Raw genomic sequence first — 23,690 nt, 5'->3', positions numbered from 1 at the left:
AAAATGGATGGATGGATAATTCTCATTACTCACCATTAACTCATCATTGACAATGATGTCCTGAGCCGATATCAAAGATTGGAATTGGGGCCGACTCAGGCACTTCTTAAATGACCGGTATCGGCTACCACAGCCAAATGCCTACTGCATGTGCATGTATACTTAAATATTAAAAGAACCACCCAGACTTGGTGTCAGATCAGTGTACCAAAAAAGTGGATCAGAACATCTCTAACACACACACACACACACACACACACACACACACATATATATATATATATATATATATATATATATATATATATATATATATATGTGTATATATATATATGTATATATATGTATATATGCACATCCATATAATTATAAATAACCCTAAGTGGCCCAACAAGTGGCAACTTTTTAGTTACCTGTGCAAAATAATGTAAAAATAAAACTTTACATTTAGACACACACCAGCTGGATAACTCACAGCTGAAGCAGGTACACAACCACTATAACGATTAGAAATTGCACTGCTGCATACACTAGGCGTCTTTCACTATAGGTCTCATTTCAGTACTCGCCCTGAAATACAATGAACACGTGACTGACTCTTCAGTATCCAGTGTTTTGTTCCAATATCTGAACACATAAAAGGTAATGTAATGTTTCCATTCTGAATAAAATGGGCAATGCATTGTTCATCGTTTTAGTGTATCACTGATTACTTAATTCTAAGCAATTTGGTAAACCTCCACAATTAATCAAATAGCTACGCAAAAAGTGCCAAGAAATGTGCCAAGAATAGCTACTGATATTACCCACTCAGACTTCCTTTTAATCATTTCCAAACAGACAGTTACTGGGGTAGGAGGTTTTGATTTTGATTGCTCTGGTCCTGCAGCACCTGGTGTAGATGTTCTGCAGGGAGGGTAGGGCAGATCTGCAATAGCGAATTGCTGCTTTCATCACTCTCTGAAGGGCTTTGCGGTCTTGGATGGAGCAGTTACCAAACCACCCTCTGATGTTCATAGTGAAGATGCTCTCAGCAGCAACTGTGTAGAAGGTCTTTAGTATCACAGAAAAGACTTTAAACCTCCTTAGCTGCCTCAGGTGATAGAATCTCTGCCTTGCCCTAGTAATCTGAGTTTGTATGTGTGTCGACCAGCTATGATCATTTGTGAGCTGAACTCAAAGGTATTTAAAGTTTTTAACCTGCTCCACTGGAGCCTCATTGATATAGAGGGGAGAGCAGCAGTGCTGCTGTTTTCTGCTGTAATCTACCACCATCTCCTTTGTTTTACATTTCTGTTAGTTGAGGAACACATAAAAGATAATGTATCCATTTGAACAAAACTGGAGACTATCAGCCTGGCACCATCTCATCAGGTTCTCCACTTCCATCATTGTAGGTCTCATATCTCATCGTTGCTGGAGATAAGTCCGAGCACTGCAGTTTTACAGCGTATTTGGAGCAGTCAGTGGCCACACAGTTGTAAGTGCAGAGAGTGAACAGCAGGGGGCTCAAGACGCATCCTTGAGGAATTGCAGTACTAAGGGTGATGATACTGAACACACATCTACCCACTAACTACTTGGGGTCTACCTGTAAAGAAATGCAGCACCCAGCTGCAGAGCTGAGTGTTCAGTCCTTAAGCCCTCAATTTAGTAGTCAATCTGAGCAGGATTATGGTATTAAAAGCTGAGCTGTAATCTATGAACAGGAGTGTCACATAATCCCCTTTCTTACTTTTCAGTGTGTGAGGTGGCATCTTCTGTAGACCTCCAGTGCTCCAGTGCAGTGAACAGGAACAAGAGAGGGTAATTGTTACGTTGTAAGGATCACACCATCTGTTGTTGGTAACGAAACAAACTCCACCACCTTTGGATTTTCCAGCCTCAGCGGTTCTGTCCGCTTGGAACACGGAGAAAGATTCAGATGGCTTCATAGTGTGATCCGGGACCACAGAGAGGGTCCATTTTTCAGAGAAACAAAGAAGATTTCAGTCCCTGCTGTTGCACTGGAACTTAACTCTGACAATGAGGTCCTTCAGCTTGTTTTCCAGTGACTGAACATTAATGAACAAAATGCAGCGGAGAAGTGGAGGTTGGTATGGTCGATTTCTCAGTCTAAATCAGATTTTGGCGCCTAGCGAGGCTCACCGCCTTTGCTGTCATCAGCGTCGTGGAGCATCTCGGACAGCCACAACGGATCAACCTACAAAAACCTTCTAAAACTGGTAAGTTAGCTGTTTTGTTATGTTCAAAAGAGACATGCTGTTGTAAGGAATAAAAGCTAAGCTAGTCGATGTAAAAAAGACAATCAGAAAAGAGTAGAAAATAAAAGAAAGACACAGTCTGGACAGAGTATATAGGGAGGTGTGTGGTGCTGGCTGTGCCATTTTAAACATTAACTGAAGCTCCTGACCAGTACCTGCATGATTTTATACATTGTGCTGCTGACATATGATTGGCTGATTAGATATTTCCTACAAGCAGTAGCAATTGAACAGGTGTACTTAATAAAGTGACCACTGAGTGTATGATTGGCTGACAAACTAAACTGGGTTGTAAAATTCCCGATATGAAAAGGAAACATCAGTTTCAACTCTTTGTGCTAATTGCCGCACAGCTCTTGAGCTAAATCACTTATGGTGGAACAGGGAAAGAGCTAAGTTACGCAGGGCTCCAGCCCCCCAGGACTGGAGTTGATCACCCCTGGCTTAACAGGTAACCTAAACTGTTCAAAGCACAGATCAGAAAAAGGTCAACTGGTCAAAACTGGTCACCCAACTGGTCAAAAGTGCTGAAGAACATGAAAACCGTGATAGATTACTATTCTGTATAACAAATTGGAGCCAATTAATTTTAATTACCCCATTCATCACATCAAAATCAACCCCTTCTTTGTAATCTTTTACGAAATCCCCATTTCTTATATATATTATTTTTCCAATAAAGTTGAATTTTAATTGATTTATTTCTTTAATACATCTTTATGACATGGGCAAATAATACGCGAAGTAAATGAGTCTTGATGCAATTTCCATTTTGTTATCAGTGTTCTTCAAAATATAGTGATATCTCCAATTACTCTTGTTTTCAATTACTAGGGCTTTCTTTGTAGTATATGACTTCTGCGCTCTTGCTCTCTCCCTTCTAGTTCTTATACGATTTCTTTGCCTATGAACCCTACGAGGCACACGCATGCGCAGTCATAGCTGCCAGTCCAGCAAGAGCTGGTTGGCTTTTGTCTTGCTGTCGGATCTGGGCTGTGATCCGGGTGCATAGAATTAGGATTATAATTATTTTTAATTAACTATTAAAGCTTTTCACATATATTTAAAGGATCAGCGTTTGAAATACGCTGCAGCCACAGGATACGTTTACACCATTTTTTCTTTCTTCCTAAGGGTAAGTTAGATTTTACTTCATTTGAAAAATCATCCTTCTTCTGCAGTGGTGTTTGTAAGTGGGTTTTGGACAACGATTCCGTCCATGCACAAAACAGTCAGCCGCTTTCTGCTAACGTGTAACGTGCTAACGACAAATATGCATGGCTCACTTTATCGAGTCAACTTATCGTGCGCAAGATAGCTGGTTTGCTTCGTTAATGTGAGTTCGGGGTTTGTGCAGTACGGCGTGTAATTCTTGTCAACATGGAGGAGGCGGGTAGAGCCTAGAGATCAGTAGTGGGGATCCCATCAATAGTTCGTCAAAATAGCGATCGAAAGACCAAACTGGTTAAAAAAAATCAACACGTGTCTTCACCTTAGGGCATAGCAAAAGTAGATATTTCAGGATTTTAATGAAGTGCATCCATTACGCTGTTTACCTTCACACTTCGTTGAAAAAAGGGGGTGGGCGATTTGTGTTTATTTGTGGATAGTCCTAATTTTCTGTTCATTTGTCCATCCATCTTCTGAAACCGCCTATCCTGTTCAGGGTCGCTGGGGTCCCAGTTTGGGGTGCCAATCCATTGCAGAATTTTCTGTTCATTTTCATGCAAATGTTATTTGCTTGGACAGATCACTTTATTGAATGGGTCCACAAGGTTTGCGTTGAATGTGTTCAGTGAGGATGATGCAGTTACTAGTATCTATGGGAACGTGTTATCGTGTAGCATGAATCAACTTGGACCAGCAATGCCGCTTGTGACACCTTTTTCACGCTTATACGTGGTTTGTGTCCATTCTTATTATTACGGATCTGACCGATATGGGTTTTTTAGCTGCAGGCTCTGATTTAAAAAAAAAAATAAAAAAAATTGTGAGGGGAGGGGAGGGGGGGGGGGGGGTGGCGCGATAACATAAGATAAGAAGATCTTTATTTATTTATCCAAAGGGAAATTCTTTTGTCATAAACCTGCTCAGTGCAACAAGAGGAATAAAGATAAGAGAGTAAAGCGCTTAAAAAGAACAGCAGTAATGGTACAGAATAACAAAATAATTTAAACAGAATAACAAAATACATCTAACAAAGTAACTGATTACTATAACAGATATCATAAAATAACAGATTAGTGCAAGTGGTTATGAAAAGTGACTTGGTGTTTGTGCCGTAAATAAAGTGAAAGTATTTCATAGTACAGTTCTAGTGCAGTACAATGCCTGTTCAACCATTTTCCATAACCACTTCTATGCAGAGTCTTTACATATTTTTGTGCTTATGTTTGGGGAGAAAATACACAAGACATGGCTTTTATATTTACTTGCTGTGAATTTTACAATTAGACTTTATTTTTAAGTTAAGATTTTAGTGGAATATGGGTAAATATCTGTTTAATGTTAATTATTGGGACATTCCATTTTAATTCGACACATTGCCAAAAGTTTTTCCGTCACCATGTTTGATTTTGGTGAAATTTGGCACGTTAAATACAATTTTTTGCTGACTTCAAAAATATTTTTAATAAAACAAATCCCTTACAGGTATAGTGCCTTTTTTTATACACTCCCAAGCAGTTTTTATACACTCCGGGTACTCCGGTTTCCCCCCACAGTCCAAAAAACATGCTGAGGCTCACTGGACCTGCTAAATTGCCCGTAGGTGTGCGTGTGTGAGTGATTGGTGTGTGAGTGTGCCCTGCGATGGGCTGGCCCCCCATCCTGGGTTGTTCCCTGCCTCGTGCCCGTTGCTTCCAGGATAGGTTCCGGACCCCCCGCGACCCAGTAGGATAAGCAGTTTGGAAGATGGATGGATGGAAGAGTAGGTGAAGTAAATGAGGCATACAATTTCCATTCTTGTTATCAGTGTTCTTCAAAATATAGTGATATCTCTGTATTTCAGACCATTTACTCTTGTTTTCAATTACTAGGGATTTTTTTCTAGTACATGATTTCTGCACATTTGCTCTTTCCCATCTAGTTTTTGCACGATTTCTATGTGCGTGAACATACAGCCTTTTACAATATTTTTTTAAAACAAAGTTTTGAATTGTGGAAGTAGCATTTAATGGGAAATCCCACTAAACAAAGCGCACACATTTCTGCGCGGCAATGCAAGTAATATGAAAAAAGCAATGGATGATTTGGGACTCGCTAGCTTGGGTTGTTTTAAATTGTGGGGAATTTTAAGCATTCACCACTTGCATATATTGTCTTGGAAGATATTCAAATTGAACTGTAAATGTCTCAAAAATGCTTAAAACAAGATACAGTACAAATAAGGTACTGATGTACCCTGAGCAAGTTACCGCCCCCAAGCACTGCTCCCCGGGCGCTGAATTACAGTAGCTGCCCTCTGCTAGGTCACATTGTCACATATGGATTAAATGTACTGTGTACATTTGTCAACAAAGGTGTGGTGTGTCCACACAGTCCACACACAGTCCAGCAGCCGCAGCATCTTTGGAAAGATGAGACATTGTGGATATACAAACACACCAAAGCTGTGGTGTGTCAACAAAGACCACTAATCACTAAACAAACAAAACATAAATTTCTTCTTTAATAAACAGTGGTTTACTGAATAAAGTATGACTTACTTCCATCCATCCATTTTCCAAACTGCTTATCTGTCACGGGGAGTCCTGGCAGGGAACAACTCAGGAGGTGGGGTGGGGGGGGCACTCACACACCATTCACTCACATATGCAAGGGCAATTTAGTAACTCCAATTAGCCTCAGCATGTCTTTGGACTGTGGGGAGACCAGAGCACCCAGAAGTAACCCATGGGGAGAACATGCAAACTCCGCACACATGTGACCCAGGCGGAGACTCGAACCCGGGTCCCAGAGGTGTGAGGCAACAGTGCTAACCACTGCACCACCATCCCGCCCCGTGTGACTTATTTCTTAAATATAGTCTCTGTCAATACTGCTGCAAACTAATAATAAAACGCAAAAATTTACCTGAAAATAAATCAAAATAAATATTCTCTGAACTAAATAAGAGTAAAATAATCTTTAAGATGAACAGAAATTAGCTGCAACTGATCTGTACTGTATTCACATTAGCGGCTTTCAGCTGTATCCTACAACTGCTACATAAATATTGTCTGAAAAATACAAAGCAAGACAAAATAAATATCCATTATGGTGTAGCATTTAAAAAAAAAAACCTGTGCTGTATTCGTGTTCACATTAACAACTAACAGCTTCACATTACGTACACGTGCAGGCATACTGGCTTCATCCATCCCTTTACGAATGTTGCTTGAGGGAAACACATTTTCTGCATTCATTTGGAACATATGCATACCAAACCAAGAGACCCGCACCAAAAATCTTCGGTATGAATACATGTACAGTTACACTCCTAATCATTATAGTACCGCAAAGCTGGCATCAAGGCAAATCTGCAGCCCTGATGATTATCACACATGTGCGATATAATATCAATGTGATATCGCCCAGCCCTGTATACAGCTGGGAGTATTTTTAGACCAATTGCCCAAAACTGAGGCAGTAAGAATGGAAGGAAACGGCAGCTGTAGAAGACACTTGAGGCACTGGGCACGTCCAATCCATTCCGCTGTTTAGACGATGATAAAAGCAGACTTTGCGGCAGTGCAAGGCGTGAAAAGGTTGTCCTAACGCTCCTATTTAATCATGGGAGTGTTTTGTGTGTAACAAGCAGTGAACCAATCGGAATGACGCATCACCTCACCTTTAAAAGCCAGCAGCACATGATCTACTACAGATTACTATTCCAATGTCTTCTTCCTCGGCCAGAAAGCTGTGCTCATGCGTGAGGTGAAAAGGCGTGAGCACGTCATCTATGGCAGCCACAAGCCTTTAGATGTGAAGCAGCCGTGGGTTGAAGTAGCAGTGAGTTTGTCCTCGTTTTCTGGCATCATCGGATCACCAGTGCAGTGCCGAAAGTGGTGCCAGAAGACGGGGATGCTGCTAACTGGGAGTAGTGGCTGGGAACAGGGACTTAATTATGCTTGTATGTTTTTTATTTCAGTTTTGGGTCTGCACTTCGCAGAATACATATAAAAGTGTGATCTTTGTTCAAACAAAACACAACTTAAATACAAATTAAAGGCAATTTAGATTCCTTACTGGGTTATGGATGATCCAGCTCTTCTGCCAGCTGATCCCTCCTTGCCCGCGCTGCTGCCAACATACATTCCTTTGTTGGCGTCGGCACATGCGGTTCAGGAACACGCCTTGTAAAGTCCTCTGTGTCCTCACCAGACATCCATCACATGGCAATGTTACGCAACATGCAATATATTACAAAGAATGCCGCGACCTTCTGAGAGCTGCATTGTAATGTTCCACCTGACCTTCTAAATATCTGAAACACATTTTCAACAATCCAATTGTCCTTTCAAATACAGTACGTGCTTAATTCTGATAATGGACTCAAAGATTTTTTTTTTTTATGATATGGTTTGTTCTTTACTTAATATATATTGTTTTTCTTTTTGTATTTTATTAAACAGTATGAGTTACGTGAAAGGACCACATATATCAATGAAATAATATAACAAAAACCAGCAGTGCACTTTGAGTGCGTATCTGTGTCGTTAATGAGCATCGTGCAAATGCACGTTTCTAAAATGTGCCATTTAAATACCATTTAGCAATGCACCACAGACTTTTGACGTGGTTTTTGTTGGTCAACGTGCACTTTGCACAGGTGGAAAATAGAGCCCTCGGTCTTGTGAACACAGTAACTCTTAAAGTATTTGACATATTTTTTTATCAAACTTTGCAGACATATTGCGTAGGTGAAAATCTGGAACAAAATTGATCACATTGCACCAAAATTGAAATCAGTGCGCTTAGTGAGAGAATTAGAGGCTTATCCCTGTGAAAAGGATCAGTCTGTTTGTATATAATTTACTTTATTTACTCTGTTTGATCCTTGATGTATCTTATAACCACCTGTCAAACATATGTACTCCTAGATCAGATTCAGCATCACCTCAAAGTCATAACTGCAACAACAGAGGGCAGCCAAGAGCAAAACTGGAGACTGCAGCTGCCATCTTACATTCCATTTATCTTTTTGTAGACTATCCAGGAACAGATGAGTGATTCTAAAACAGTAAGGTTTAATGCCTCTTAGTAATAGCAGATTGTTTATGTGCTGTAGACCGGAACCATAGACTAGCTATTGTATATTAAACATTGTTACTTTCCTCCTTTGATGAAATATGCACTCCAAGAGTGTACAGATTTCTAAAGGTTTTTTTTGGAAAACAGTCTGAATAATTTTAAAATCATGCTAGTCTTGTCTGCTATTTCTGAATGGTAATTAAGACAAAAACTATACTTGTAAATCTATCCAAATAATAGGATTTTATTTCATGCCTTTTTGGCTTTTCACTTTCTCCCTGGCTAAATGATTTATAAACACAGATATACTTTCCATCTTGTTATACAACAGCTTGCAACAGTTATCTCTGAATTGCAGCTTTCAAAGGTATTGCTTGTGTCTGTAAGTCCCAGTTTAGTAAGCTGAGATGGGCAGAATTAGCTTGGATTGATGAACGTTGATTTTCTTTAAATATGTTAATGCAGTCATAGCTCACAAGTGAGCCTAGCATGAGTATTTTTCAATGGTTTTAAAGTGTCTCAGGCTCTGCCAGCCACACAGTGATGGAAACAAGCTGTTTTTGAAAACACTTAATTCCTTAGGATTCCCCTTAAACAGAACATGAAAAAGATGACAGATTAAATACACGGCAAATTGCAATCTAATTTTCATAAGTCATATAGTGGGGCTCCATATGCTAGTAATATGCCGACAGTATGGTTTATTGTTGGGTTTTTTTCCTCTGACTTGCTGGTGCCGGTGTAAGTGCTTGCATAAAATTTGTACCATTTCCAGTTTTCAGCAGAGATTGGTGTATTGCAATGTGTTGCGTGTCATGGGCTACTTTAAAATGCGAAAGTACAGACACCCCTAATGTTCGCTGTTTAACGCATTTTTGTCGAGACAGCTGTTCCTTATCTGATGCATATATTTCCTCACCACATGCACTCACTTTCTCACTCCACGTTGCTTCTGTTGTCACGTCGATGGTGCAACTGAACGTACAGCTGTTGCATGATTGGCTGTTTGTGTGTCATCATAGCATACTCTATTATCAAGGGACATGATAGTGTTGTTTCGGCCAGGGAAGGAATACACATGGGGTTTGTTCATGCAGCTGAACCTATCGTATTCATTATGTGCTTTCCTGGAGGTCTGTATTTACTGCATTAAAATGAAACTGTCGAACATTCTATTGAACAATTTTCTTACTGCTTGATGAAGTGTCTATAGCGATATATACTGCTATCGTTTTATCGCCGAGGCCCATTTCATTGTGATCCAAAATTTTGTTTAGGCTTTTTTTGAGTTCAGGAGTTGGGAAAGTGACTGGAATATCAAAATACGATGCTTTTGATGTTTGTGCATTTTAATGAATGTGAGAAAGAAATATAAAAATTTTATTGAAGATTTGTAGAATCTTGTAATGTCTAATTCCAATGTGTGCGTCATAATAATAAATCATCAATCAAAAGCAATAGTCAGCATGGATAACGTAAATTTTAATGTTTACATTTTATTGGGTTCTCCCTTTAACCTATGATCTTTGTCTTCTGGTAAAATGTTTCAGAGAGAGAAAATTAATTGCAGCATTTGCATTGATTATTTTTTACATAATCTTCTACATAGTGAAATTTGCTGGTGCAAGCTGAGCTAAAGTTCCCGTTTATAAATTTTAAATGTAGTTAGTGACAGTATGTAACATTAAAGCATAAAAGTAAGCTGAATTATGCAATCTGCTTTTCAGCTTGTTTTTTTTTTTGCTGAGACAGTTACACTATTTGATATATTTTAGGGTCATTCCATATCAAATCATCCTGAAGTGAAAATAATTTTTGTTTCAAGTTACACTTTTATTGATTTGCAAAGATATTACAAAGTATCACCACCAGTAATGGATAATTACCACAATAATTCGTTGTTTTCAGGATATAATCATTGTAAATGGCATTCAGATTCACATTGACAGTAGTCAAAACTTTCATAATGACAATTGACAGCATGACAGCTTTTCACCATATAGCTTTTAATGCAGTGTTACAAATTATTCTGACACTCTATAACAGTTATACACTTGCCTACTGCGTATATATGGCCTATTGTGTCATAAATAACAGGAAAAAACTGCTTCACCTAACATACTGCTGGAGAAGCTCTCGAAGGGGGTGTCATTTTTAATTTTCAGCCATTTTCAGAGCCTTGTAGGAGAAGTACATAAGAGGAGCTGATCTTACACTTTTGAATTCTACACAGTTAGCTCTAGTCACAAAGTTTCAAAGCTGTACATGACATATCAAAGGAGTTCTGAATGTTGGAATTTGGACTTTATCACTGAGTTGGCACAATGCATAAAATTTGATAAATTCAAAAGGCTGTATTTGCAGCTAAAATTTTGACTATACGAGTGAGGCACACTGACTGAGACCAAGCTTTGGAGACGATTACCCACAATCCCGCACCGAGAGAGAGAACCATCAGCTTAGTTGTGATTACGTGACGCTTGGCAGACAAAGCGTATGCGTAATACTCGTATTGCAAGACCTTGCTCATTTATCAAGTTCAAATTTATTACAAATTTTTGCTCGTCTTGCAAAACACTCGCAAACCCAAGTTACTCGCAATCTGAGGTTTGACTGTATTAGTTTTTTATGTCTGTTATTTTAGTAAATTTAAATATTGTCTGTGTTGCTCCAGTAGTACTAAAGTGATATTTGTTCATCCATCTATCTTTACTTTACTGTATTTTATCACCTGCTGTATGTGAAAAATGAGCAGTTTGCATAAGTTACTTCACATATGTACAAGTGTTTTCTTCAATAGAATTTTCATAAACGTTTCTAATAGAGGAAGCACATGGCACAAGCCAGCATGCGTCTTGGGCAGGAAGTCCATCACAGGATATGCAAGCAGTTATACACTAAGGGCAATTTTGAGACTTCAGTTTCTAGGCAGATGGGCAGAGCTAGGGCAGGAATTAGCCTCAGAGGTCCTGGACTACTGTGCTGCCTTCAAATTTGTGTCATTAAAATGCAATTGAGATGTTGAAATATCTGTTGGGCTGTGTGGCCATGTTTTCTGGCGGTCATTGTCAACACAGACCCCCGACACACATTATTAGGATGCTGCCTTTGCTAAGATGAGTAAGTAGCATCACAAAACCTTGCTTTGGAGGCCATGCAATTTAACCATCAGGTGCACATCACTGACCATTCTAGGAGTCCAATTGCACTTTTATTGCAGGAGTCGCATGTGTTTGTTTTGATAAATGCAATTCTTTAACCCTTGTTATTTCTCCCTGTTGAAAAATGAATCCCCTAACCCCTCCTCCTGCCTTTTCACCCTGTTCAGCTCTGACGTTGACAAGGAACCTGCTGGTTCCACTCTTCCCAGCCAAGTATGAGCCAGCCTTCTGACTCCCCTAAAGAAGCAGGTTTTTAGCTACTTTCTTCTATGCAGATACTGTTTTCAGTAATGTTGATAAGAAATCTGATTTTTTTTTGCAATAGATATAAATGTTTAGTTAGACCAAAATGTTGGTGTGTGTGAGTGCATGTGCACACGTGTGCGCGCGTGTATATTACAGTACATTGAAAAAATGTCACCAAGTTTTTGCTTCTTCTCCCAGTTTTACTTTTCAGATTATTGTAGATTTTATAAGTAAGGCTTCGTAGGTTTGTAGACTTTGATGCAAAAACAAATACACAAATACATCAGTAATCTGTTTTGTAATTCAAAATCAGTGTGTACAGGAATTTCTTGAAGTGTGACGTAGAGGTCGATCGATATGGGCTTTTCAATAGGGTCAGGGTCAGCATATATGGCCGATATATACTGGCGATTTTTTTTTTGGCTGATAATTGGACGTTTTCCCCTCTATTTGCTATAAATATCACACTAATAATAACAAACGATAGTAGTAATTACATTTTTAACAATTAAAATGATTTTTAACTATTAAAGAAACGTCTGTGAGCCCACCAACTAGCGCACAAAACTGTCAGAATCAATGATCCTTAACATTACCTGTAAGCTACAGCTGGCTGAAGGCTCATTTTCATTACGCCAGTTCCCGACTGCGTAATTCGCGTTCTCTTTCAAAAGCGCTCGCGTTTTCTTTTAGAGCAGCATTTTACAGCAAACCAGTTAAATAAACAGGTCTTTGAAAGATCAGAATTTAAGCCCTTACCGTTCTCTCCCTGGACTCTTCCAAAACTTCTGGCTGGGGTCCTGCACAAGCAGCATGGGTCACGTGTCCCACAGCAACAATAACACTTGGCTGCTCGCAGATGTGCCTGTCTGTAAATCGGCGTACTACACTCGGATATCGGCCGATGCTGATACATTATACATTAAAAAATGAAAAATATCGGCCGCCCGATATATCGGTCGACCTCTAGAGTGATGTTTTTGATAGTACATTGTTGTCAGTTTTTGTCATTTATCAATCTGGTGTGGGAATTGCATCCAGTAAAATAAGTAAACATTTCTATATAAAAAAATTCTCCCTTTCTCATCCTTGTGTCAACGAGCAAATACACGTGCACCATTTCCATGTGGAACAAATATCTTGTTTCCATCAACATGGACCTGGTGCCAAGATATTTGCTGGTTCTCACATGGTGACTTGTGAGGGTAGGCTCGTGTTTTTGCAGGTTTTAAAAAACAAGGCAATGGAAATGTTACATAGGTGGAACTGAGAGTACTGAAGTGAAGTAATTATCTTTTATCTGTTTTTATTTTCAATAATATGACGGAGTATTATGGTCACATTGAGAAGTAAAAATGTGAAATTTCAAGGATAAACTTTACGAGATAAAGCCCTAATTTAAAAATGTCATGAGAATTGAATTGTAATTTTAGGCTACATGTTATTTTAGAGATATCAGAAGAGCAGCCTTCCACCTGTGATAACAAGGAATGTGGATCAACTTGTGAAGTTGTACTCTTGGGTAGGTTTGACAAATTACAAAATACTTACAGTCCTGGTCAGAATTATCGGCACCCCTGAATTGCAAGTACAGAATGTGGAATATCTTCAGAAATAAATGAAATGAACCAGTTTTTGTGTAATCAGAATATTTTAAGAAAATATTCAAAGCTTTTGAATGATAACAAAAAAGATTCCATGTAATGAAGTAAAAAGTATATAAATAAAATGTATAATGGACACAATTATTGGCACCATTCACTAATATTTGTTTGCAGAACGTTTGGCAACAGTATTAGCTTCTAAATGTTTCTTGGAGCATCTATAAGCTTCTTGCCTCTACCTGGCGGTAGTTTCTGCCGCTCTTCCATTGCTATGCATTCAGACTTTTAAGATTGCGGGAGTCCTGCAATGGCTGATTTCAGCTCTCTCCAAAGGTTTTTAATGGAATTTAGGTCAGGACTCATCGCTGGCCGGTTTAAAACAGTCCATCATTTACTTTTCCACCATTCTCAGCCCCACAACTTGATAGAATGTCTGCCATGTTTTACTGTAGATAGGGTGTTCTTTTTGATATTGCCGTCATTAAGTCGTGTATAAACAAAGTGCTACACTACATTCCCAAAGAGCTCTATTTTGGTTTCATTATCGCAGAAATATTGTGGCTCACCTAAGAGTTTTCGCACACATAACTCTTTCCTTTTTGTGCCATTCTTTCAATAGTGGCGTCCTCCTTTGCCTTCGCCTATGGAGTCCTATTTGATTTAGTGTGTGGCGTATAGGACAGGCAGAAACCACCACTCCAGATTGCTCAAGGTCAGCTTGAAACAGGGATTTAAAGGTTTTTGCCACTTGCCTTGTAACCTTGGAATTCTCTCTTTTTTTTTTTTTTTTTTGTAATAGTAGTTCTGGTTTACCCAAACAAAGTTATATACATATATGAACAATACAGTGGTACCTCAGAACTCGAACTTAATCCGTTCAGAACTCGGGGTCGAATCCTAAAAAGTTGAAGTTCTGATCGAATTTTCCCCATAAGATCCAAACAATATGTAAAGTTAAAAAAAAAAAAAAACGACACCTTTTTCATAAACCCAGACACAGCGGCAACACTAGACTATGCCGTGCGCTCCGTTGTTTATTTTTATTATTACTCTGTATTCCTTAATTAGTTCGTAAATCTCAAACTTTTAGGTTGTAACATTCGTACAACTATTGCGTAACTTTTTTGTGAGCAATGGCTACGAAAATGATATAAAGTGCAGTGTATTACCTGATATTTTCAATAAAAAAAGCACTGTCACCAACAAACGATGCTGTCACAGCGAATACGAGGCTGAGGCTGAAGCGTTACCCTTTGTTTCCGCTGAGAGAAGCGCCGCGCGACTCATTTCCCCGCACGTACAAGTTATCTTAGGTCGGTGTTCATGGTTCGACTTCTGAGATTCAGATCGAGTTCTAGGTTGTCTTTTTTCGAACTAGTTCGTTTGACACAGAAATTTGAGTTCTAATGACTTTGAGTACTGAGGTACCACTGTATATTAAGTAGTGTCTTAGTTGTAATGCTGGACTGGCCACAACATCTCTAAAGTATAGGGATAGAGAACATAAGAAATTTACAATGAGAGGAGGCCATTCGGCCCATAAAGCTCGTTTGGGGAGAACTTAACTAATAGCTCAGTTGTTAAAACATTATCTAGCTCTGATTTAAAGGAACCCAGGGTTTTAGCTTGCACTACATGAACAGGAAGACTATTCCATACTCTAACTACATGCTGTGTAAAGAAGTATTTTCTCGAATTCAGTTTAAAATGTTCTCCTGCTAAATTCCACCTATGGCCACAAGTTCTAGTATTTAAACTAATATTGAAGTAGCCATTTGGCTGAACAGCATCCAGACCTGTTAGAATCTTATATACCTGGATCATGTCTCCCCTTAGTCTCCTTTGTTCGAAACTAAACAGATTCAGCTCAGCTAACTTCTCCTCATAAGACATTCCATAAGACCAGGAATAATTCTTGTAGCCCTCTGTTGCATCCTTTCCAAGGCAGCAATGTCCTCTTTAAGGTAAGGTAACCAAAGCTCAGCTGAGCCAGAAAATGGGATTTGCTATTTTCAAGTTTTTGGCAGGTGAAAGTTTGATTGCTGCATAAATGCTTTTATTGAGATAGATGGTTCTGTGAGTCTGCTTTAGCCAGTGGGAATCTATGGTTAACGTACCTACATTTGGGGCTTCAGCCTGAAATTGAAATGAAAGACTTATGGAAGCATGAATAATTAGCATTTTATTACAAATTGTTATGAATGATACAGACCAATTATCTCCAGTGGTGGCAACATTTAATAACACCTGCAAATTAGGAAGAAAGTCCAGTCCAGCTGCAAATGCAGCAAAGGAACAAAGCTGGCTTTTTTTCCACTTATTTTCCACATCACTTTCACCTTCAGCCTTTTGTCTGTTCCGTTTACATTATAACAACTACTGTCTGCATCGAACAAGTGAAATGACATGGCTGGCTGCCCGCAGTGATTTGTTCTGCATCAGATTTTACTGATCAGTTCAGTCTTCCCATAGTGTGGTCTAGGATATTTGCTGAGAAATACCACAACCAGTGCATTTACATTGCACAGATTAAATATATAAAGATCAGTAGCAGCCTGTGGCTAAAAAAAGAATTGAGAAGATAAGAAGGTAACACATTTTTATAGTAAAACTATAGTGTATTTTTCCAAAGAGAGAAAATGTTTTTGAATGACAATAAAATTTTAGTAATTTGAGTCAGTTATTTCAGTTACTTTTCATAATTTAATATCAGAAGTAGAAGGAGGTACTACCTCTACTACATCTGTTGACCAAAAAGATCTATCCACTGGTTAAAACAAGATTACTTTTGCAGTTGTACACAAATCCTTAAATTGATTTTTATCCAGCCTGATACTGACTAGGTCCAAAATTTAGTCTAAAACCAAGAGAGTACTGAACATTTTATTGGTGCTTGAAGTAATGTGCAATTTGATGTTGATTATATGGGCACAAAGAACTACACAATTCATTTTAAAAAAGGTCACACACATTTCTTTAAGGGTAGCATGGTGGCGCAGTGGTTAGCACTGCTCATCAGAGCAAGAATTTCCTGGGTTCCATCCTTGTTTGCGTTGGTTTTTGCAAGGGGCTCCGGTTTGCTCCCAAACTCCGAAAGCGTGCCGGATAGGCTGATTAGCGTGTCTAAATTGGCCCCCTGAGTGTGTACACCCTGCAGTGTGTTGGCACCCACCCAGGGTTGGTTCCTGCCTGCAGCCGTTGTTCACAGGATAGGCCCCCCGCGACCCCAGTGGAGAATAAGCGGTTACGATAATGGATGGATATTTCTTTAATTCTGAAATTGATCTTGATAGAAAATTGTATTTTTAAATGACCGTAATCTGGGATTTAGGTTGTTGGTTAGTGTCAGTTGCATTATCTTTCTGTGTTCTGTGCCCAGCAGCCCCCCAGGCAGAAGTCAAACTGGCGGCAACTTCAGGGAAAAAGCAGAACAAGAAGAAGGTGGAAGAAGTGGTTGAGGAGGAGGAGGAAGAGTATGTGGTGGAGAAGGTTCTGGACCGGCGGGTGGTGAAGGGCAGAGTGGAATACCTACTTAAATGGAAGGGGTTCTCTGAGTGAGTAAATGTGCGTCTGCAAACTGACTTATTAGGATTCAGTAGACTTGTGCATCTGCGCTAGCAGGCAAACATTAAGAAACCTGAAATTTTTTTAAGTTTACTACTGACAAATTTTCATCATTACACACAGAAAATGTGGGAAAAACATTTTTTCATCCATTGCTGCTTCTCCTTTCTTTTCTTATTTTCTGATGTTCAACATCCCAAAAATTCCCATCAAGCACTCAAGTCAAAGTGTTTAAAGAGTGAGACACGTTTGAGTGACGCGTGTTCCCCTCATCAGCGCAGACAGTACTTAACCCAAAAAAGAATATGTAGCCGTGCGCAAAGTACTCTATAGTTAATTCATCAAACAAAAGATTACACCATCAATTATGTTGGCAACAAGCGAAATGCGAAATTTGGATGATTTCATTTACATTATGAACCTAATTGAAATCTGCAGAAACTCTTATACAGTCAAACCTCAGATTGCAAGTAACTTGGTTTGCGAGTGTTTTGCAAGACGAGCAAATTTTTTAAATATATTTTAACTTGATAAACGAGCGTGGTCTTGCAATACAAGTATTACATGTACGCTTTGCCTGCCTAGCGTCGCGCAATTACAAATGAGCCGATGGTTCTTCTCTCTCTCTCTCTCACTGCGGGGTTGTGGGTAATCATTTCCCATGCTTGGTCTCAGTCGGCGTGCCTCACTCGTTTAGTCAAAACTTAGTAGAAAAGCACCACTCGAATAAGGATGTAGCAGTGCGAGCGATGAATCTGTTTAACGACAACACAATGTCCACATTTCCACAAAATTGAAAAGGTGGCAAAAGCGGCTGTGATTGGATAAGGGACAAGGTTCCTTGTTAAAGTCGCACAAAAAGAAAAAGATTCCAGTGACACAACAGACAGCAGTGATTCCATTAGTTATAGTGAAAGTCGTCCTACAAAATAACTCTCCTCTCTCTCGTCTCCCTCACACCATCCACGATTCTTTTCAAAGGTAAAGTGCAGGTTAATTTGTTTTTATGTATTTTTACTTTGTATTAATCATTTTTATATGAATATTTTTGGGTTGTGGAATGAATTATCTGAGTTTCCATTATTTGTAATGGGAAAATTCGCTTTGATATACGAGTGCTTTGGATTATGAGCAATTTGTGTTACCTTATTAGGTATATTAAAATTGTTATTTATAGCTCTGATTTAATGTTCCCTCATCCATTTCCCCAAACAGGCACTACCATTGCTTATTTAAGATCAAATAAATCAAAACTAGGTAAAATCTAAATCTATTAACTTCATTGCAAGTAACCTACAATAGACAGTTTAACAATATATGCATTTTTTTTTGAAAAATGATATGTTACGGTAATGAGTTTGTGAAAATGCCCCGTTATGTTTAAGAACGACAGGCATATACTTCAGCTTTTTTTCCTCAAAGTTTAGAGTGCATTGCTGATAAAATAATAATGCAGTCAACTGCACAGTCCAATCATGTTCATACACTACAGTGTAGGGGGCAAAGTATTATTCCAAACCAACTGCTAGTAACTGCCACTAAAAGCCCACACCTCTAACTTAAGTGTATAATGGTTATGATGAGGGTATCTCCGTCTGTCTCACTCTTGCAGCAGCACAAGTAGCCTACATGCACCTGCGGCTTATGATTGCGAGGACACAGTACTTCTTTGAACCTATTTTTGATAAAAATATTTTTTTCAATTAAAATAAAATTGAGCATTTGTCTATCTTAATTAATTCACCTGCAAGGCATGTTGACAAGGCAGATGTCACTTGAATCCTACATAATGGTAAAATATATTTCGTATATATTTCTATATACTGTTGTGTAACATAATTCTTATATAATTATATGAATTATTCACGAGTTTTGGATTGTAACTTCTGTTTCTAAGTGTATGATACATGTTGTTTCATCTTGTTACATGTTCAGCAATTCTGAATACTGTAATGTAGACACTCAAGACTTTAATTCGGCCCTGCAGAGCATGTGGGGAAAAATGCAATTAAGTGCACTTAAGTCAGTGGCATGTGTTTATGGGTCATTCACATGCAACCTGCCCATATTTTGGTGTTTTTCTGCCCAAACTGTGTGATTTGCCCAAGTGCGCTTAAACCCCACACTGACGTGAATGGGAAAGTACACTTTTGTCAAAAAAGCACACCTGCGCTTGCCATGTGTTAATTATGGGAGAATCGATTCCCATAATAAATACACAGCAATGTTATAATTAACACAACTAAATTTCAAAAATCACTATTTAAAAGGGAGGGAAAGTCAAATTGTTTATGCTGTAAAGCTACCGATGCTTTAGTATGGGTCTTGGGTCACGCTAAATGCTCATGATTCTACGAGGTCTGTCTTTAGGATGGAGAGACAGAAGCAGTAGGACATAGCAGTATAGCTCCTATGGGTAACTTGTATTAAATCAGTCTCATAAAAATGCACATGAATTCATGATTTTTATTTAGTAATTATTCTTACTTCCACTAGGCTTAATTAAAGTGATTCAATCAGTTCCGAATGTTTTATGAATTCCTAATAGTGATGGTTTCAAATTGTATTTGAATGAACACAAACAATCATTGCTTTCAATAAAAGGACATTTATAGAGACACAAAATAGTAAACAACTGCAGATGACTAAACAGGCTAAATATGGTGATGATAAACATGCAATACAATTGTTTAGAGAATGGGTGTGGTTGCATGTATATGAGTATGTTAGCAACAGTCTCCCAGACGCAGTTACAGCATGGTTATATTTCATGTCAGGGAAAACATGGCAGACTGCAGTGACAGTGCTCTAGAGATTTTTTATGTTAATGTACATTTCATATCGTTTTCATATGTTTACTGTATAGGCTGTTATTGCTTTAATGTTTATATGCAAGCAAAAAGTGCATAGCGCTGCTAATTGTGTATTTGGTTTTCGATATAAAACTTGTTGAAATGATTTCAGTTTGTGTAGCACTACTTTTTTTGTACATTTTCAGCACATTTTTACAATGCCGTGATAATACTTATTGCTGTGATCAGTTTGGTCACTATAATCATATTAAGTTTTCATGCAGTTCCATCTCTACTTGTGAATATGACAAGTTGTGCAGTACTCAAGTTATGCCCTGACGATAGGTCTCCTATGTCTGTGGTCTAGCCTGCCTTGAAGAAGAAGAAAAGTTCAATCAATCATAGCTCAGGATTCATTCACCCTCCCACCCCCCAGAAAATTAAAATTGCAAGCATGGATGACTGACAAATGCATAATGTCATTTCAAAAGAAAGTTTCTTGGATCTGCAAATTGACTTTCATTTTATCCCTCTCATTCTCCCTCCTCACTCTGGCCGGCTGGTTCCTCAAGTGAGGCCCATTCTCTGAACTCCTTTGCAAAGGTAAATCGGCTGGGGGCAGTAGCAGAGATTGTGAATTGAATTAAAATGTTATGTATGCAGGGCTTGAAATTCATTTCTAGCATTGGGGGAGAATTCCCCCCCTATGCTTAGCACATGGGAAGGGAGTAAATTTTTTTTGCGAGAAAAAGAAAACTGCATGGATTCAGTGGCATTAGCTCCCATACAGCCCAATAAATCCAATATGAAACTAAGCATAAGGAACGGCTCTGTTCTTATTAGAAGGTTTCTATTCATATATCCATTGTCCATTAAATGAATATTCTAATATTACCTATTTGCTTTCATGTTGAACCTCTGACCTGTAGTTCGCTGTGTGAGGCGACCTCATCATAAACAAACAAGGAAGCATCAAAGTGTGCGAATATGCATACAATCTGTACAAATTACAAAATGATACATTTAATAAATCCTTACCGCTTAAACAAAATTTTTCTGTATTTGTGCAGAACATTAATGTGCTTTTTCATGACATAAAGATTCCTTGCGAATGTGTCATGTCATTTCTCATACTAACAGAGATGTGGCTAGTATCGGGGAAGTGCTGCTCTCTGGATTTAAACTGGTTTTGTGATGTTGAAAAAAAGCAGTCCTGGTGGCCCAGTTGAGAGGTGGCCCACTGGGAATTTTTCAGAGCCTTCCGTGATGACTACTGTTGCAGAGCGATGGCTGATAGTACTGGCAGTTCTTTATATTATAAGCGTCACATCTACTGGTTAGGCTTTTTGAGCATATAGCTGGAATGCATATACTTAGTTTCTGCATGTTCGACACCCTACAGCAAGACAAAGCAGGAAATTCCCACATTCTGACAGCGGATTGCGTGGGAATAAGTAAAATACCTCCATTTCCATGCCGGATTTCAAACCCTGGTTTGCATTTGCAGGCTAGCTTGTTTGTTCACCAGTTTTTTGAGTTGGCAAAGTAAGCTGTATTGTCCATGTGTTGCAGAGGGTTAAGTGTGACACTTCAATAATATTAAGGGCCAAGTTAAAAGACTGAGATGCAGAATGCAAATGCAGCTAAAACCAAACTCTCTTAGTGTCAGCCAAGTGAAAATGACCAACTGAAACCCATGTGTCAGTGGGGTGGAGGATGTCAGAATGGTACAACAGAATGTAATTTTTTTTCAAACTGAGAAAAGCCTGTTTCATTGATCGGGCTGCTATTAGTTTGCCTTATTTATTTATTTATTTAATATATTTATTCATTCAACATTTAATGGTGCGTTACTTTTGCCCTCGGAACTCTGATTTCAAGTCAGATTCTGAGTTTTGAAGCCAGAAGTGACGACATGCGTGCTCCCATTTCTCCGATTATCTGAGAAATATCTCGAAGCAGCACAGAGGATCCCGAGTTCAGAATCCAAGATGGCTGCGTCCTTTCTGTACAGATGTGAAAGTTGTAGTTTTATACTGTTTAAGCTCTACTTCTCATTTGTGGCTTATTAAATCGGTCGCACACATTATGCCGTCCAACTTCTGTGGACGTGTTGCTACAGAGTTTTATACGTAAAGCACAGCATGTAATGTGTTATCAACTGATAGTGCTAACAAGTAATCGGGATAGAATTGGATTTCATGATTAGTCGGATTATTTGTCGGATTTAAGATAGATCAGGCTAATTGTAATTGAATGAAGATAAAGGCCATTTAAACTGAGGTACCTTAAATCTGACAAGTTGTCCGGCTCAGCAAAAAATCTTGCTTTTTGATATGGGTCCATGGTATTGCTACTTCTGTGGAAATTAAACACATTCAACTCTCTTTTCCCCTAATTCATTAAAACTTTTCCTGCCTGTTACGTGACCACCAATTAGCATAATGGTACAACATAAAGAAGCTACAGAGACAGTGATAAACAGAAACCGAAATATTTCATGAATGAAATCACATCAACCAATAGAGCAAGCCTATTCGACTAGTGGCCTGTGGGCCGGATATGGCCATTTTGAAATTTTTTATGTCCCGCCAGTAAGTCACAGTGTGTGATTCGTGTGATTATAATAAAATTATGGTATACCGGTAGCTCTGATCTACAACGGTTCCAATCCGTCACATTATACTACGCACGTATTGGTTGCTACACTCGCTCTGCACTTGCACTCAGCTTGCAGGTGAGAGGTGAAGAGGTCAGTCAGCTAAGCTAACACCGCTTTACGACATGTTGCTTTCAAAAAAACGGAAAATTGATTTGGAAAACGGCCAATTCCAGAGCGAATATATAAATATAGAGAAATATTTATTTGTTTTGTCTGCCGCAACGAGTAATAAACTGATCTGTTTACTGTGCAACGAATGCATATCTGTCATGAAAGAATGCAGTGTGAAGAGGCACTACAAGTCAAATCATGGCTCGTTTTCTGCCAGTTTTCCGGAGGAACGGAAAGACAAAGTACAGCGTCTGCTAGCGTCTTTTCAACAGTGTCGTCGCCCTCGGTCGCTTTTGCACAGAACAAGAGAGGGCTATGATCGCATCCCTTCATGTAGCCTGGCCACTCGCCAGACAGAAGAGGCCTTTTACCGAGGTGGAGACTGTTAAAGATCGTATGCTTGCTGTCATTGATGAAGTGATTATTGATGAAAAAGTGAAGTGAAGAGTCATCTCATCCATTAAAAGAGTGACTTTCTCAAACACATCGACTCATCGCAGAGTAGAATTATCCGCAATGGATGTCTCAAGGAAGCTTTTGGAAAACCTCAAAAAAGCAGGCGTTATGTCTATCGCTGTGGACGAATCAACTGACTGTACTGACGTGGCTCAGCTATACATCTGTTTCAGATCTCATGACGGAGTGCGCTTTACAGGAGAACTTTTGGGGCTTATTCCATTGGAGGGACTCGCCACAGGTGTCACATTTTTTAACGACCGTGAGCTGGATTTGCAGAAAGTTTGCCTTTTGGTTACCAATGGCGTTCCAGCCATGTTCGGTAGATTACAGGCTATCAACCGAAGTGTTTTACTGTTCAGCTCTAATACATTTGCCTGTGAGTATGGACCTGCTATGTTTGGAATTGTTTATGTCATGTCATGTTGTGAACAGTCCATTTGTTTTTGGTCTGATGGCTTTGTTTTGTTCATCTTGAATGTAGCAAAATATAAATATGGACCTTGGTTAAAAAACTCATATGAAAGTATTAAAGCTAAAGAAAATGTATATGTGTCATTCGTTCATACTAATATAATATCTATTATCATCAAGAG

The 23,690-nt window shown here is 38.8% G+C and overlaps 1 protein-coding gene across 5 annotated transcripts in view; it reads left to right on the top strand.

Annotated features, from left to right (window-relative positions):
• LOC125717531 (chromobox protein homolog 1) overlaps positions 1-23,690 on the top strand; it is a 180,009-nt gene that overhangs the window by 151,617 nt on the left and 4,702 nt on the right. Inside the window, exons 2-5 of one of the 5 annotated variants that reach the window (XM_048990579.1) lie at positions 3,375-3,399; positions 11,827-11,908; positions 13,356-13,427; positions 16,889-17,063. In XM_048990579.1, coding sequence (XP_048846536.1) covers positions 11,875-11,908; positions 13,356-13,427; positions 16,889-17,063 — 281 coding nt within the window. In that variant the 5' untranslated portion in view covers positions 3,375-3,399; positions 11,827-11,874. Of the gene's footprint in view, positions 1-3,204; positions 3,400-11,826; positions 11,909-13,355; positions 13,428-16,888; positions 17,064-23,690 lie in introns of those variants that run through there. The other 4 variants (XM_048990580.1, XM_048990578.1, XM_048990582.1 and 1 more) reach the window with 4 other exon arrangements.

This window comes from Brienomyrus brachyistius, chromosome 22 (assembly GCF_023856365.1).
Source record: "Brienomyrus brachyistius isolate T26 chromosome 22, BBRACH_0.4, whole genome shotgun sequence".
Taxonomy (NCBI): domain Eukaryota; kingdom Metazoa; phylum Chordata; class Actinopteri; order Osteoglossiformes; family Mormyridae; genus Brienomyrus; species Brienomyrus brachyistius.
Note: the sequence above shows the minus strand (reverse complement) of the source record. Positions and strands in the feature narration are given on the sequence as shown.